The 14270-nt window shown below is 43.3% G+C and overlaps 1 protein-coding gene across 1 annotated transcript in view; it reads left to right on the forward strand.

Moving 5' to 3' along the window:
* Positions 1-585: 585 nt before the first annotated feature.
* The window catches only part of LOC308295412 (dematin-like), a gene marked incomplete at its 5' end in the record, with an annotated part of 18234 nt that continues 4549 nt past the window's right edge, over positions 586-14270 (forward strand). The window contains 9 exons of the mRNA XM_080738467.1: positions 586-597; positions 1216-1293; positions 2024-2149; positions 4368-4412; positions 7807-7969; positions 9079-9123; positions 10882-11028; positions 12800-12906; positions 13609-13711. Coding sequence (XP_080594593.1) covers positions 586-597; positions 1216-1293; positions 2024-2149; positions 4368-4412; positions 7807-7969; positions 9079-9123; positions 10882-11028; positions 12800-12906; positions 13609-13711 — 826 coding nt within the window. The remainder of the gene's footprint in view (positions 598-1215; positions 1294-2023; positions 2150-4367; positions 4413-7806; positions 7970-9078; positions 9124-10881; positions 11029-12799; positions 12907-13608; positions 13712-14270) is intronic.

The raw sequence follows: 14270 nt of genomic DNA on the forward strand, positions 1-14270 counted from the left end.
CCCCAGGATAATGGATATTTTGATTATGGGTGGGCCGCAGACACAAGTGGGCCCTGAACCAGAAAATATTGAGACACTGGCCTAGACTAGAGTAGGGATGGGACGATAATCGCTATTGTTTATCGTGATAAAAAACACTACAGATGTCATTTATCGTGATATCGTCCTCCGTCATGCACTGGGATTCACCTTTGATTTGCCGAGCTGCATATCTGGTACCACTTAAACCCTCGATAAATGCTAAAAGTAACAGACCTGTAAATGAGGTACTTGGTACTTTTTTTCACTCTCTACCAAATCTACAAGCTCATAACGCGTCGCAACGCGACAATTCTTTTGGCGAATGTTCCACCCCCCCAGGATAATGGATATTGGGTATATTTTCATTATCGCGATAATATCATAAATCACAATTTCTTTGGTCACAATAATCGTGACATTTATTGTACAAATTTCATATGGTCCCATCCCTAGTCTAGAGCCATGTATTGATCAGACATGGCTTGGTGGTCAGGTATTGGTTTATAATTGATCCTCTCTCTGTCTGTCTCGCTTTACCCACAGAAACACAAGACCTCTGTAAGGATGATGCCCAAGGTACACACGCACACGCACATGCACGCACGCACACACACACACACACACACACACACACACACACACACACACACACACACACACACACACACACACACACACACACACACACTCACTCACTCACTCACAGAGTTGCGTGTGTGTCTCTGTTTGTTAGTATTCGCCAGGTTTTTGATGGTACGATTGTAGTGACATATACCGTAATCACAATTATTATGCAATGCATGTGCATACATTTACTCCACAAAACTAAGATGTATTAAATCACAAATTAGATGTTTTCCCCGCAAAACCTAGTTTTTGTTGCTTTTTTAACGGCCTTTCATATTGTACGTTAAGCTCTACATGTATTCCTCTGCATTCAGAGGCAATATATACATACATATTTTAAATCTCGATTATGGTGAGCTTGTACGATTAATATGTGGTTGATAATGACGTTTCAAATCGAGGTTAACAGGAAAACCAGTAAAAAAAAAAAAAAGGAAAATCAAGACATTACATCTCACTTTTCACCCGTCACTGTGTGTGTGTGTGTGTGTGTGTGTGTGTGTGTGTGTGTGTGTGCGTGTGCGTGCGTGCGTGCGTGCACGCGTGTGTGTGTGTGTGGTTTAACAGCATCCAGTCACAACGTCTCCAGGAAGTGTGCTGTCACTGAGAGGAACCAGTGTCCCAGGATCCCCTGCAGCCATTGTGGTAAGACACGCACGCACGCACGCACGCACGCACGCACGCAAACACACACGCACGCAAACACACACACACACACACACACACACGCACCAGGTTGAATTATGTTGCTGTAATCACCCCATCTACCCTCCCCCCACTCTCTCTCACAGTGAACAACTATCTATTATAGATTTTACATTTGTCTAAACTAGCTCTATTCACTCTCTGTGTGTGCGTGTGTGCACGCGTCTGTGTGTGCAAGCACGTGCACACATAGACATCAAAGGGGCCCTGACCCCCTGCCCTTTTATCCGTCTGTAAAAAGTGCCCTCTCCAGACCATAAATGCAGTTTTTACTACGGTGAAAGAAATGCAAATGCCCTCTTTCCATGCCATACCTGAAGGCAGCATTCAAGAGAACTGCCTTGTCCAGACTCTCCTGAACTTGAACGCAGCATCTTGTGTTGAAAGAATTGCCCTCTCTGTGTAGAGATCCATGCCGTTACGCCACATCTCCAGTACTGACTTGATTATGCTTAGTTCAGTGTGGTATCAAGCAGCGAAAATAGCCGACCTCCAAGCTCACAAAGCGCAACGCGTTGTGAGCTTGGAGGTCTGCTATTTTCAATATTTTCACCTTTTAGAAATTTCAGCCCCTGCCTCTCTAACATTCTCTGCACGTCCCCGTGTGTGTGTGTGTGTGTGTGTGTGTGCGTGCGTGCGTGTGTGCGTCTGCGTGTGTGTGTGCGTGTAGGCGCGTGTAGATGACGGGGTCATAGGTTACAAGGACCTGGCAGCGTTGCCTAGAGACAAGGCCATCCTGGACATCGAGAGACCAGACCTGATGATCTACCAGCACCACTACACATACTCTATAGAGGTATGATCTACCAGCACCACTACACATACTCTATAGAGGTATGATCTACCAGCACCACTACACATACTCTATAGAGGTATGATCTACCAGCACCACTACACATACTCTATAGAGGTATGATCTACCAGCACCACTACACATACTCTATAGAGGTATATGCATGCACAGTTTGCACACGCACGCGCACGCACACACATACACAGTCTAGTTCAGTGGTTCCTATCTCTTTAGCCCATGACCCAAAAGAGAAATTAGACGTTTGCCCAGTGACCCAAACTAGTGAAAACAGCAGATCTACAAGCTCACAAGCGAGCTTGTAGATCGGCTATTTCCCCTCTACTTCTTAAACATTTGTTTTCCAATTCATGGAATTTCTTAATTTTTTTTGTATTATTTAATTGTCGAATTATTTTGCTTTCATTTATTTTTTAATGTTTTTAAATAATACCGTAATTAAAAACTAAATGTAAAAAACTAAAATTAAGGGACCTATAATAAAAATGTGTCTGCAATCCCACAAATGGGTTTAGCTAGACCACTGCTTGGGAAACAGTGGTCTAGCTCAGCTTTCTCTGCCTGTTTCTGCCTGACCAATTAGCATACCCAAAACGACATTATCTATCTATAAATGCGAGAAGTCTCTGCGTGTCTGTCTGTCTGTCTGTCTGTCTGTCTGTGTGTGTGTGTCTGTAATCCGCGTATCTCGAGAACCGTTCGTCCCACCGGCTTCAGATTCGGCACGCGCGTTCCGCGCCGCAGCACGGAGTGCAGTGCCGGGTCTCGACCCGACCCGACGCACGGTTTTCCCGAACCGGCGCGAAACGTTCGGAATCTCCTTATGCGGGGTTGATTGTTGACATCAGGCTGTTCCGGAGGAAATCGGCGAAAGCTCTGACTCATTGTGACATCACTTCATAAAAGGCTCTGACATCACGTACGCCACATGAGTCAACAAAACATCTCTGTGAGTGTGTGTGTATGTATGTATGTAATCCGCGTATCTCGAGAACCGTTCGTCCCACGGGCACGCGCGTTCTCCATATATGGGCGTTCGTCCCACGGGCACGCGCGTTCTCCATATATGGGCATAAAATGAATGCCCCCATATATGGGCATAAAATGGATTGCAGACAGACAGATACAGATATCTCCATATATGGACATAAATGGACAGAGGCAAACAGATGGTCAAAGATCTCCATATATGGGCATAAAATGGACGCAGACAGATACAGATATCTCCATATATGGGCATAAATGGACACAGGCAAACAGATGTTCAAAACGGGTCCTATGACAACAGGTATAATGAGGTTTGCATTAAAGGGGGAACCGGCACTGTGTCTGCAACACAGTTGGAGGCACAGACAGATACTCCATATATGGGCATAAAATGGATGCAGATAGACACATATCTCCATATATGGGCATAAAATGGACCCAGAACTATAACTGCAGTGATCTCCATATAATGGACCCAGAACTATAACTGCAGTGATCTCCATATATGGACATAAAATGGACGCCGACAGACAGACAGACAGATACAGATATCTCCATATATGGGCATAAATGGACACAGGCAGACAGATGGTCAAAACGGGTCCTATGAAAACAGGTATAATGGGGTTTGCGTTAAAGGGCGGGGCATTCATTCCCTATTTACATTGTTCCGAGTTGGCCAGGTCGCCGACTAGACGCTGGGCCGCCCTTATATCTAATGCAAATGAAAGAGAGATGTACTGTAGCTCTACTTAACACCTGCATCATTAACCATGTATAGCTAAACAGTCCTGGTAAGCTATTTCCAAGTAGATTGTGTTTTATTTTATTGTATTTTCCTTAGCCATTACTATTTATTTTCTGGAAAAGGACATTTGTGTTGAATGTGGGCCAAGTCATAAATGACAAATGTAGCAAATTACTTTGATTCATTGTGTCATTGACAGAATAGAAATGGAAGGCCAAGCCATAAAGAAAATGCACATTGCACTTGTCTTCTCAAACAGTACCTTATGTGGAAATAAAGCAAATAAAAGAGAGAAGTTATCAAGTAATGTTGTCATTTTATCAACTGGCCCGCGGCCTCTTGACATTTTTGTAATGTGGCCCACTGGTTCAGCTATTTGAGTATCCCTGCTGATAGCCTCCCTCTCTCTCTCTCTCTCTCTCTCTCTCTCTCTCTCTCTCTCTCTCTCTCTCTCTCTCTCCGTTGCAGAGGTCCTTGTCCCCTCGCTCTCTCTCTCCACCTCCCTCTCCCGAGGTGAGTATTTATACACGTGAGCCTGTATTTAACACTCTGGCTTTTTCCTATTGTATATACCTGATTTTTGGAGGATCTGTGCACGTGGCGTGTGCCCATTGTGTGTGGCGGTTCCGGTTCATGGCCGCCGAAAGTCTTTTCTTTCACGCGGAGAAGAAAAAATACAACCGCGATGCTCCGTGTGTAAGTTGTGGTCCACAGAAAACAGGCTGTTTTGAGATCTATGCATTTTTCTGCAGCCAGGGTGAATACAATTCAATGGCCGAACGGAAGTCGTCAGATGTCGCGAGGCTACATGGGAAGCTGAGTCTTTTCCCTCATTCCCGGCCACGGTAGTGCGGGGGCTATTGGTGCAGGGAATGATTATCGTATGCACTCTGTAAAAGCCTAGAACACACCACTGATGTGGGTGCCTGCGTGGCACAACATATTTTCAGATGGGGGTCCACAGAAAAATATCATATTACTTTAGGTGGTCCTTCAGATAAAAATGTTTGAGAACCACTGGTTTGAACAACATTTAGACAGCAAGCCCAAATAAGCAACTACACTTACAACCCGTAACTACCAATATTTACAAGTGACCTTACAGAAAGAAAACCCAAAGTCGCTTAGAATAAGCAGACTTGGCAACACTGACTACGGAGGGTATGCGCGTGACATCATACCCGGAAGTTATGCGAGAACGCCTACTGAGTGGCAAAACAAAAATACTTTCTGGCCTTAACAGCCCATACATCCAAACAGAAAGGTCCTAACTGATAGCATTAGACTACATTAAACTATGTTAAACTCGTTTTGCTACTCACTTTGCCATCCACTTTATGCATGCGCATCTCCTCTATTGCTGCAGGACTCTTTTCATGGAGGGTGACGTCTCCCAGGTTATCATGTCCTGCTGGAGTTATGCCACAGCTTGACCCTCCGTTAGGGACAAAAACCCAGAGCAGTGCCAACATGGAGAGAATCTCCATGTTGGGTTCTTTTTGGACACTGGCACCTCAGTGGGGGATTGGAGGGTTGTTCCGCTATGTCACAGCCAAACAACCAGCCAAACCAACCATGCCAGCAGCGTTTGGCAGCTATCAAGCAGTGGCGTCAGTTCAGCAAAAGCTAGGGTATGGCAAAGATGGGAGTCTTCATGGAAAATAGGCATTACATTTTGGATAACACGGTTCTATTGTGAAAATAGCAGATCTACATGCTCACAACGCCTCGCGCTGCGAGGCGTTGTGAGCATGTAGATCGGCTATTTTCACAATGTCAGTTTTTTACACACGTTTCTATGGTTTCTTGGGCTGGATATGGCAGCCTGGAATGTTTTTTCAAGTGCAGATAAACTTAGCATGTTAGTAAACGTGCCACAATTAACAATAATGCATTGCACCTGTGCAGCTGACCTGCAGAACCTGGTAATATACCATTTCATCAAGCTGGGGAGAATAAAAGTGTGGAGAATATAATTAAGTGACCATTATGTAAAATTTTGCATTTGAAGTTATTTGACTGTACTTTAACAACATAATAACCAGCGCAGATAGAAAAAGAGACATTCATGGATTTATATTTAAAAGTAGCTTTTATTTTCCCCCCTGGACCCAGGGTATGGCAGCTGCATACCCCTGCCATACCCAATTGACGACCCTGCTATCAAGTCCCTTTCTAGGCAGTAAATAGAGGTTATTTACCGTGACGCTAAGCAGACCGTAATCAGGACAATTTTATGACATTGCCGGGTTTCTTATAGTTTGATTGGTACAGCTGCATCTGAACGCAAGTTCGTAGAATTGTGGATGCATTTATTTGTGTAGGTGTTTGTTAGGTGAGATTTCTCAGACACAACAGTGCATCTTCTCCCACAGTAAAATATCAGCATAGCCTACATAGCTGGGGACCCACAAGCCCAAAAGCTCAAGGAATAGGGTTGAACCTGTGATTTTCTAACATACTTTTTATTTCTGTTTTATCTATTAGTTTGGTCATTAAGGTCCACAGAATGAGAGGCCTGCTCTGCCGGAAACATTGCGAAAAAGTTATGGCCATTTGTATATTCACAATACAAATGCTTGCAATGGATTCAGCATGATGAAGAACCCCTAGTTTGACCCCTCACATGCTACTTAAAGAAGATTTTCTTTCTTTTTTTAATATTTCTAGTGGAGTCAATGGGACGGTGAATATACAAATGGCCATAACTTTTTTTTCGCGATGTTGCCAGCTGAGCAGGCCACTCATTCTGTGGACCTTAAACTCTTTCCCAGTCTCCGCTAAAATGGCTTGTCCTCAGATTAGCCGTGAATTTTTATTATTGTATTATGATCTAGAGTGCATTCATTCATTCAAGCCATCGGCACATCTTCACATCCCACGCGTCTCTTTTTGTTTTGTTTTCGTCGGTTCATGTCTACTTACCAGCGAAGATTCTATCTCCCCATTGGAATATAATGGCGATTTGGCGGATCCTTCTCTCCCCCCGGGGGGAAACGTGCACGCGTTTCGTGCACGTCAATGTGGTCACAATCAATGATCTCGGTATGTACCGTAACTCCAAGCATTTTCGTTTCAATCGGCTCCGTCAATGTTGCTAAGCTAGCTAGTGCTGTGTACACAGCAAGTCAATGACACAAAAACCCCCATCCCCCTCTGGGCCCTCCCCCCGCCTCCTCGCACGCAGATGGGGTGTGCCGATAGTTGGGTAAGCCGATCTGGTGATAAAAAAGGTGTGCCGATATTTTTTTTTTAATCATTATCATTTATTGCGTTTTTAATCACCTAGTGCGTATATGTGCGACCAGGCTGGGCCACTCTTGCGCAATAATGCGTATATGTGCGTTCAGGCTGAGAAAGAGTTATGACCAAATGAATAGATAATACAGAAATAAAAAGTACGGCAGAACATCACAGGTCCTCTCCCATTTTGGTGACTGGGTCCCCGGCTAACAGTATGTTTACCATTGATAGAATATGATCTTGTCACATGGTTTGAAAAGAAAAAATGGAATTGACCTTCTGGAGAATTTTGTTTGGTGAAAGGTCAAAGTTCAGACAGAGACAGGTATTACAGTATGTGTGGAGTTGTGTTGGTGATTTTGCAGTGAGGTTTTTCCAAATTGGCCCAGTAAAATGTTACCATAGTGTTTACCAGTGATAAATCCGGCTTTGTCAGGCGCCTATGCCAAACACTATTGGCACGTGTTGTTCGGGAAGCCGGGCAGGGAGGGTGATATTTGTCACTGCATGTATTCCTACGGGCTGGGGCAGCACTTGACATTAACCAGAGTACTGGGCCCTCATAACAACGAGACATCGAAATATGGAGATTTTGCCACTACCTTCTGCGTCAGACTGAGGAATGACATTACATTGCCGGTGATGTTCTGTGTGCTTTCAGATCTTCCTCTCTAAGGATACCAGGGAGTGGCTGGAGAACAGGTCTACCAGCGGCTCCTCCCCTGGTTCCACTGTTCAGCCCTGCGGAACCTCCACACCAACAGCACACACACCACACACTCACCCCTCTGCAGCCAAGAGCCCCTTACAGCACTTTCACACACTGGGTAACTAGTAGGGCTGTAACGATGTAGTATACTGAATCGAAAAATCGATTTTGATTTGCACTGATCTACTTCAGTGGTTCTCAACCTGTGGGTCCCCAAATTATTTTTTTGGGGGGTCCCCAGATGATTAACTTAATGTGAAATATTGTTTTCTCACTCAACAGTAAACAAAATTACATAAAGTTTAATTTTATAGAGCAGGGCTAGGCAACCTTAGGCACGGGTGCCAACATTGGCACGTTGATCACTGGCACACTGGCAGAAGGGTGAGAGAGAGGATTTATATTTTAAAATCAAATATTGTTTTAAACGTGGTCAATTACATAAAGTCACAGAGTCTAATTTGCAGCAAATGATGTCCTGCACATAATTCTACATTCATTAAAATTCTGAACTTTGACTGGGGAGGGAGTCGGGGAGATAGGTGGATTATTGCTCTGAATCTAATGATCGTTATAACAATGTCCTGCCAATCAAAATATGCAATACAATAGAACCATGTTATACAAAATGTAATAAGTGCTCGTCAGGGTGGGGGGTCCCCAAGTTAAAATATGATTATTTTAGGGGTCACTGCCTGAAAAGGTTGAGAACCACTGATCTACTATATCGGGGGGAAAAACGTTTGGCTTCATATCATATCGCATGGTTTTAAAATGCAAATAATCAGTATTGAATCGTTTTGCAATGCAAATAATCGATTGTATGGAAACTTAAGTATTTGTTCATGTCAAGGTGGGTTTGTCCATATGTGTTGAAATATAATGTCCATGTATTGCTAGAGAATCACAGTGTTTACTTATTTATATCCATAATAATAGATTTTTCCCTTAAAAAACCTGCACTATTGACACGTTTCACACATATTTAATTACTTCGCTAAATAGTTAATATATCGATGTTAAATCATTGAATCGTATCGTATTGAATGATCCAATATCGACGATGTATCGTATCGTCAACCATGTATGGTGATTCGTAAGTTGTATCGTATCGCTGTTAAATGTATCGTTAGCTTTTCTCTCTCCTCTCCTCTCCTCTCCTCTCCTCTCCTCTCCTCTCCTCTCCTCTCCTCTCCTCTCCTCTCCTAACTCTTTGTTGTCTTACAGATAATGGAACCAACATTTATAAGAAGCCTCCCATATATAAACAAGGTACAGTATTCATACATGAACAAGGTACAGTAATTCATATCTACAGGTTTGTTTCTACTGAGAGCATGATATGTCTTGTAAACGTCAAGAGTCACACATTCTTACCTTTTTCTCAGGGGCCATCAATATGTCCGTTCAGGGACGAAATGTGTTCGTGGCCTGACAATATTTAGAATTTATTTTTTACACACCATTATAATGTTCTTATTTTGATCGTACGTTACTAGGGATGTCCGATATTGACTTTTTACCGATAACCAATAACCGATATTGTCCAACTTCCTAACCCATATTAACCAATATTAACCGATACCGATATATGCTGTCTTTTTCACCAAAAGTCAACTAATTGTCAGGTAACATCACATATCTATTAAAATAAAATAACTATAGTATCAATATAATATCTAATAAATGTATTTTTTAATGTATTTTTTCATTTCATATGAAAGCAGAAAATCACATCAAAAGAATGAGATATTGGTTAATTAGATTGAGTGAATAGTTTTGAAACTACAGCTCATCTGAAGTCAAGTTAATAAAAACCTTAAGCAGAGAAATCAACATTTGAATGTCACACATTTAAGTCCTTACAAAGTTTTTTTTTTTTCTTTTTTTACTGACACCGATTTTTCTGATATAAATGTTATGCTAATATCAGCCGGTCGATAATACCGGACATCCCTACCAGTTACTGAACATCAGGTTTCCTCAGGATATGTATATGACACTTATTTACTATGGCACATTATGAGTCCAACTAGTACTAGTGGTTCTCAAAAGTCTTACTTGCACCCCTTTTGATATTGTATAACAAAAGGAAAGGTAGTCACGGTATGCTGAAGATGTCTGCATTTCCGGCCGTCTGGAAAAAGTAATCGATAGGTTGAAACTACCTTTTAAACCAGATTATAATTATCAGACTTTGAGCTGTGTGCAGCTCCAGTCTAAAGCCAGGCATAACTAAAAATACCTTTTTTGAATGTTGTTGTGGAAGACATGACTCCTATATATGGTAGTTGAGTGAGCTATGATAGATGACATTTGAGAGTTGTCAGCAGCTTCTGCTGTCGCAACATGAAAATGTAGGGGAGAGCGGGGTAAACTGAGACACCCCCTGTATCTAGTCAATGGAACACATTTGTGGTCATGTGACCATTATTCTTTCAAGTGCCTTAAATTTCCCCCTTGCCGTGAAGGAGAGGACCTGATAGTGCTGTGGAAAACATGCTTTTTTCACAAAAAAGTTTTTTGCTTGTGAAAGTAAATTTTCTTGCTGTCAACATAATAAGCTGTTGTGTCAAAGCAAATTGATGCGGGGAGAACATTTTATATTGTACATGTTGATGGACTACCAACTTATAAATCCATGTGATAGATGCTAGCTGAAGATTACCCTGAATTGATAAGAGATTTTTTTTTTTTTATCATATTTTCTCTGCCTTTTGTCTTGAATACGTTCTGATAACTTCCATTGTTAGGTAACATCCCAAATTACTGCAAAATGTGTAAACTTTTACTGATATATCTTTTAGTTCGCCTAGAGGGGAGCAAAGGTAAAAAGTGTCTCAGTTTACCACGCTCTCCCCTATGCATTAATATTGAAACAAAAGAAATAAATTAATTTAATGTGTGTGTGTGTGTGTGTGTGTGTGTGTGTGTGTGTGTGTGTGTGTGTGTGTGTGTGTGTGTGTGTGTGTGTGTGTGTGTGTGTGTGTGTGTGTGCGTGCGCGCGCGTGCGTGCGTGTGTGTGTACAGACATATCACAGGTTCCTCAGGGGAAGCACATTGAGGACTTGATCATCGAGTCGTCAAAGTTTCCAGCAGCCAGACCTCCGGACCCTCTGCAGCCCTCCAAGATAGAGACCCACTACTGGCCCTGTCCCCCCTCCCTGGTTGTACTAGGTACCATCCACACTCACTCTGGCCCTGTCCCCCCTCCCTGGTTGTACTAGGTACCATCCACACCCACTCTGGCCCTGTCCCCCCTCCCTGGTTGTACTAGGTACCATCCACACCCACTCTGACAATTAAATGCGGGGGCTTGACCCTTAATTGCTCCCTTTGAACTTCAAAGGGGTTGTGCACTGGTGTTTAATGCCTGGGAACCGGGATCCCGGGTCTCCCGGCCTGAGGGCACCTAATTTCCCTCACGGTTATTGGCTTCGGGACCTGTCGTCCCGGAGGTTATGTTTCTTCTTGTTAGAAAATACAATTTACTAGCAGCGCAGAGGCAATTAGACTGCCTGACACGTTATCCTCGCCAGCCGTGCTAGCATCTCGTCTGTTTCAGCTGTGTGGAAGGATTTTACCAGTCTCTGTGGGCTCTGGGCTGTCAATCAAGCCTGTCATCGAAAATAGCTGATCTACCATCTCACAACGCAACATTCATTGCTGCTTTTGACAGTCCCGTGAATTACGCAGCCACAGAGACCGTGTGTGGTGGATGATGTGAATTTGATCTGTAGCCTAATGTCCAACAGCGAGTCCTGAACTGAAGTTCTGATGACAGCGAGCCCCCGCCCACGGACCGGTGATCATATCTTTCTAGTGGGCACTTTTTGTCTCCGTCAGGCCGAGAGGCATATATATAGGAGACCGTTTTGCACAGTTTTTTTTTCTTTTTTTAAATATATGTATTAATGGGACATCCCGGGGAGCCCGAAGAAGGTCTAAATCCGGGAAAATATGAAACCCTATTGTGCACTGAGGTAATTGATTGGGCCATTAAAGTGTCAAGTGCTCGTTAGTGATCTCTCTTAGCAATGAAAGCATCAAAGACAAACCTGTTTGATGCCTGTCATAGAGGGGAGGGGGGAATGTGTTTGTATACACACAGACTTGCCTAGTTCCCCTTTAACACTTCCAATGCCACTCAAGTCCAGGAACGTGATAAGATTCCTGCGGTGCGACACCACGGCCCCGTTATCTCGTCCAGGGACATGTTACCTGGTTACTATGGTTACCAGGTGAACAGGCGCTGGTGAGCGAAAAAACTTCATATCCCATGATGCAACTCGGCCACCAGCATCAGGAAGTGTCTAATCTCCATAGGCATCTATTCATTGCTGACGCAAAGAAACGGCTTTATCTCGTAATTTACGTAAAAAAAAAAAAGATTTGATCGCCGAGAACGGCTTTTTTTCACGGCGACACTGGGCCGTGACGGTCGGCCGCGGTTAGAATATTTCAATTCCGTGTGAAAATAAATATACTGACCGCCATTACAACATTGTCAATTTCCACAACATGGTAAATGGTAAATGGAGCATTTATACAAGGCACTTTACATAGATTGTGCATTACATTCACCCATTCACGCACACATTCATACACCGGTGGCGGAGGAAACCGTGCAAGGCACCAACCTACTCACCGGGAGCAATTAGGGGTTCAGAGTCTTGCCCAAGGACTCTTCGACATTAACTCAGGGGGAGCCCGGATTCGAACTGGGAACCCTTCGTGCTCTAATAACGGTTTCTCTACCCCTGGGCTATGCTGCCACCTGGACACGATCGTGGCTTCCTGGGCTCTTCAAAATAAAACGCAAGGGAATGGCGGCACTCTGTAGCCAAATAATTACAACAATAATGGCATCCCGAGTATTAAGTGTCTTTCTGTTCTCCGTGCTGTTCACATTTCTTTTACTAAAAAAGTATTCAATCCTCTTCTCTAGAGACAGAGAGGAGGAAGGAGCAGAAGGGGGGAAAGAGGGAAGAGGAGGAAGAAGAGGAAGAGTTGGGTGACGATCTTTTGCTCCTGAGAAGACAGGAGCTTAACAAGGCAACACACACACACACACACACACACACACACACACACACACACACACACACACACACACACACACACACACACACACACACACACACACACACACACACACACACACACACACAATTTGTGCAAATCTTTGAATATGTGTATTTTTAAAGTGAACATTTGTAACTCAAATATTTGCTTCTGGGGGTTCATACATACATAATATTTTGAGACGGGGGTCGGTGGCCAAATGCATGTAATTCTAGGGGTCCTTGACATGAAAAGGTTTTATGCGTTTTATTCAAAAACCTTAGAAGGTTTTAGAGGACACTTATAGAATCGGGTAAAAGATATTCAAAGACTTGCACACATTTTCAAGATTTTTCAAAAATAGCAGATCTACGAGCTCGCAGCGCGGCACCGAGTGCCGCGCTGTAGATATTCAAAGACTTGCACACATTTTCAAGTTTTTCAAAAATAGCAGATATACAAGCTCACAGCGCGGCACAGAGTGCCGCGCTGTGAGCTTGTATATCTGCTATTTTTTAATGGTTGAAGCATAACATAACATGGTTAAAGTAACAATGCGTTCCAGGTCTTATTCAAAGGAGAAAAACAAATACCCTTGAGAAATGATAATGCTGTTGTGCTGCTCGTGCTGTCGCATTATTGTGTCGCGTAACGCGTTGACGTGACGTGCTATTGTGTTGTGTGGTGGTATAGGTGCAGTCTAACTTGGGGAAGATCATTCTGAGGGAGGAGTTGGATAAATCTACCCCAATCAGAAGGAAGACGCGCTCTCTGCCGGACCACAGCCGCCCCGCCGGTAGACACCATGGATATTACTTGTTATAATTGAGCATTTTCATTTGTCTTTATACTTTTGTCTCATGATTTAAATTTCTGTTTAGTTTTGATTGCGACCGTAGGTTGCAGTTTACTATCAGAACCGCCACAGCTTGACCGTATCCGTCCGTCCGTCTGGACGGGTGATACCTGACACTGTGGTTCCCCTGGCACATCACTGTGACTTTACAGGTGATATCACAGTGATGTCAGATACTCAGAGCAGGGATTCTCCATATATGGGCATAAACAGGTGACATCACAGTGGTGTGGCTGGTTCAGACAGGGATCTCCATGTATGGGCATGAAATGGATTGTATGTTGTGATGTCATGGGAACCACTCTAACAGAATCCCTTTTATGCCCATATATGGAGATCCCTGATGTCATCAATTTTAAGCCCATATCTAACAGGACTTCATATGGGAATGCCCATATATGGAGGAAGACAGCCCATATCTGTGTGGCTGGTTCAGACACGGATCTCCATGTATGGGCATAAAAGGGATTGTATGTATGATGTCAGATGTGATAGAAGT

The sequence above is a fragment of the Nannobrachium achirus genome (assembly GCF_963921795.1).
Source record: "Nannobrachium achirus genome assembly, chromosome: 12".
NCBI classification, from domain to species: Eukaryota; Metazoa; Chordata; class Actinopteri; order Myctophiformes; family Myctophidae; genus Nannobrachium; species Nannobrachium achirus.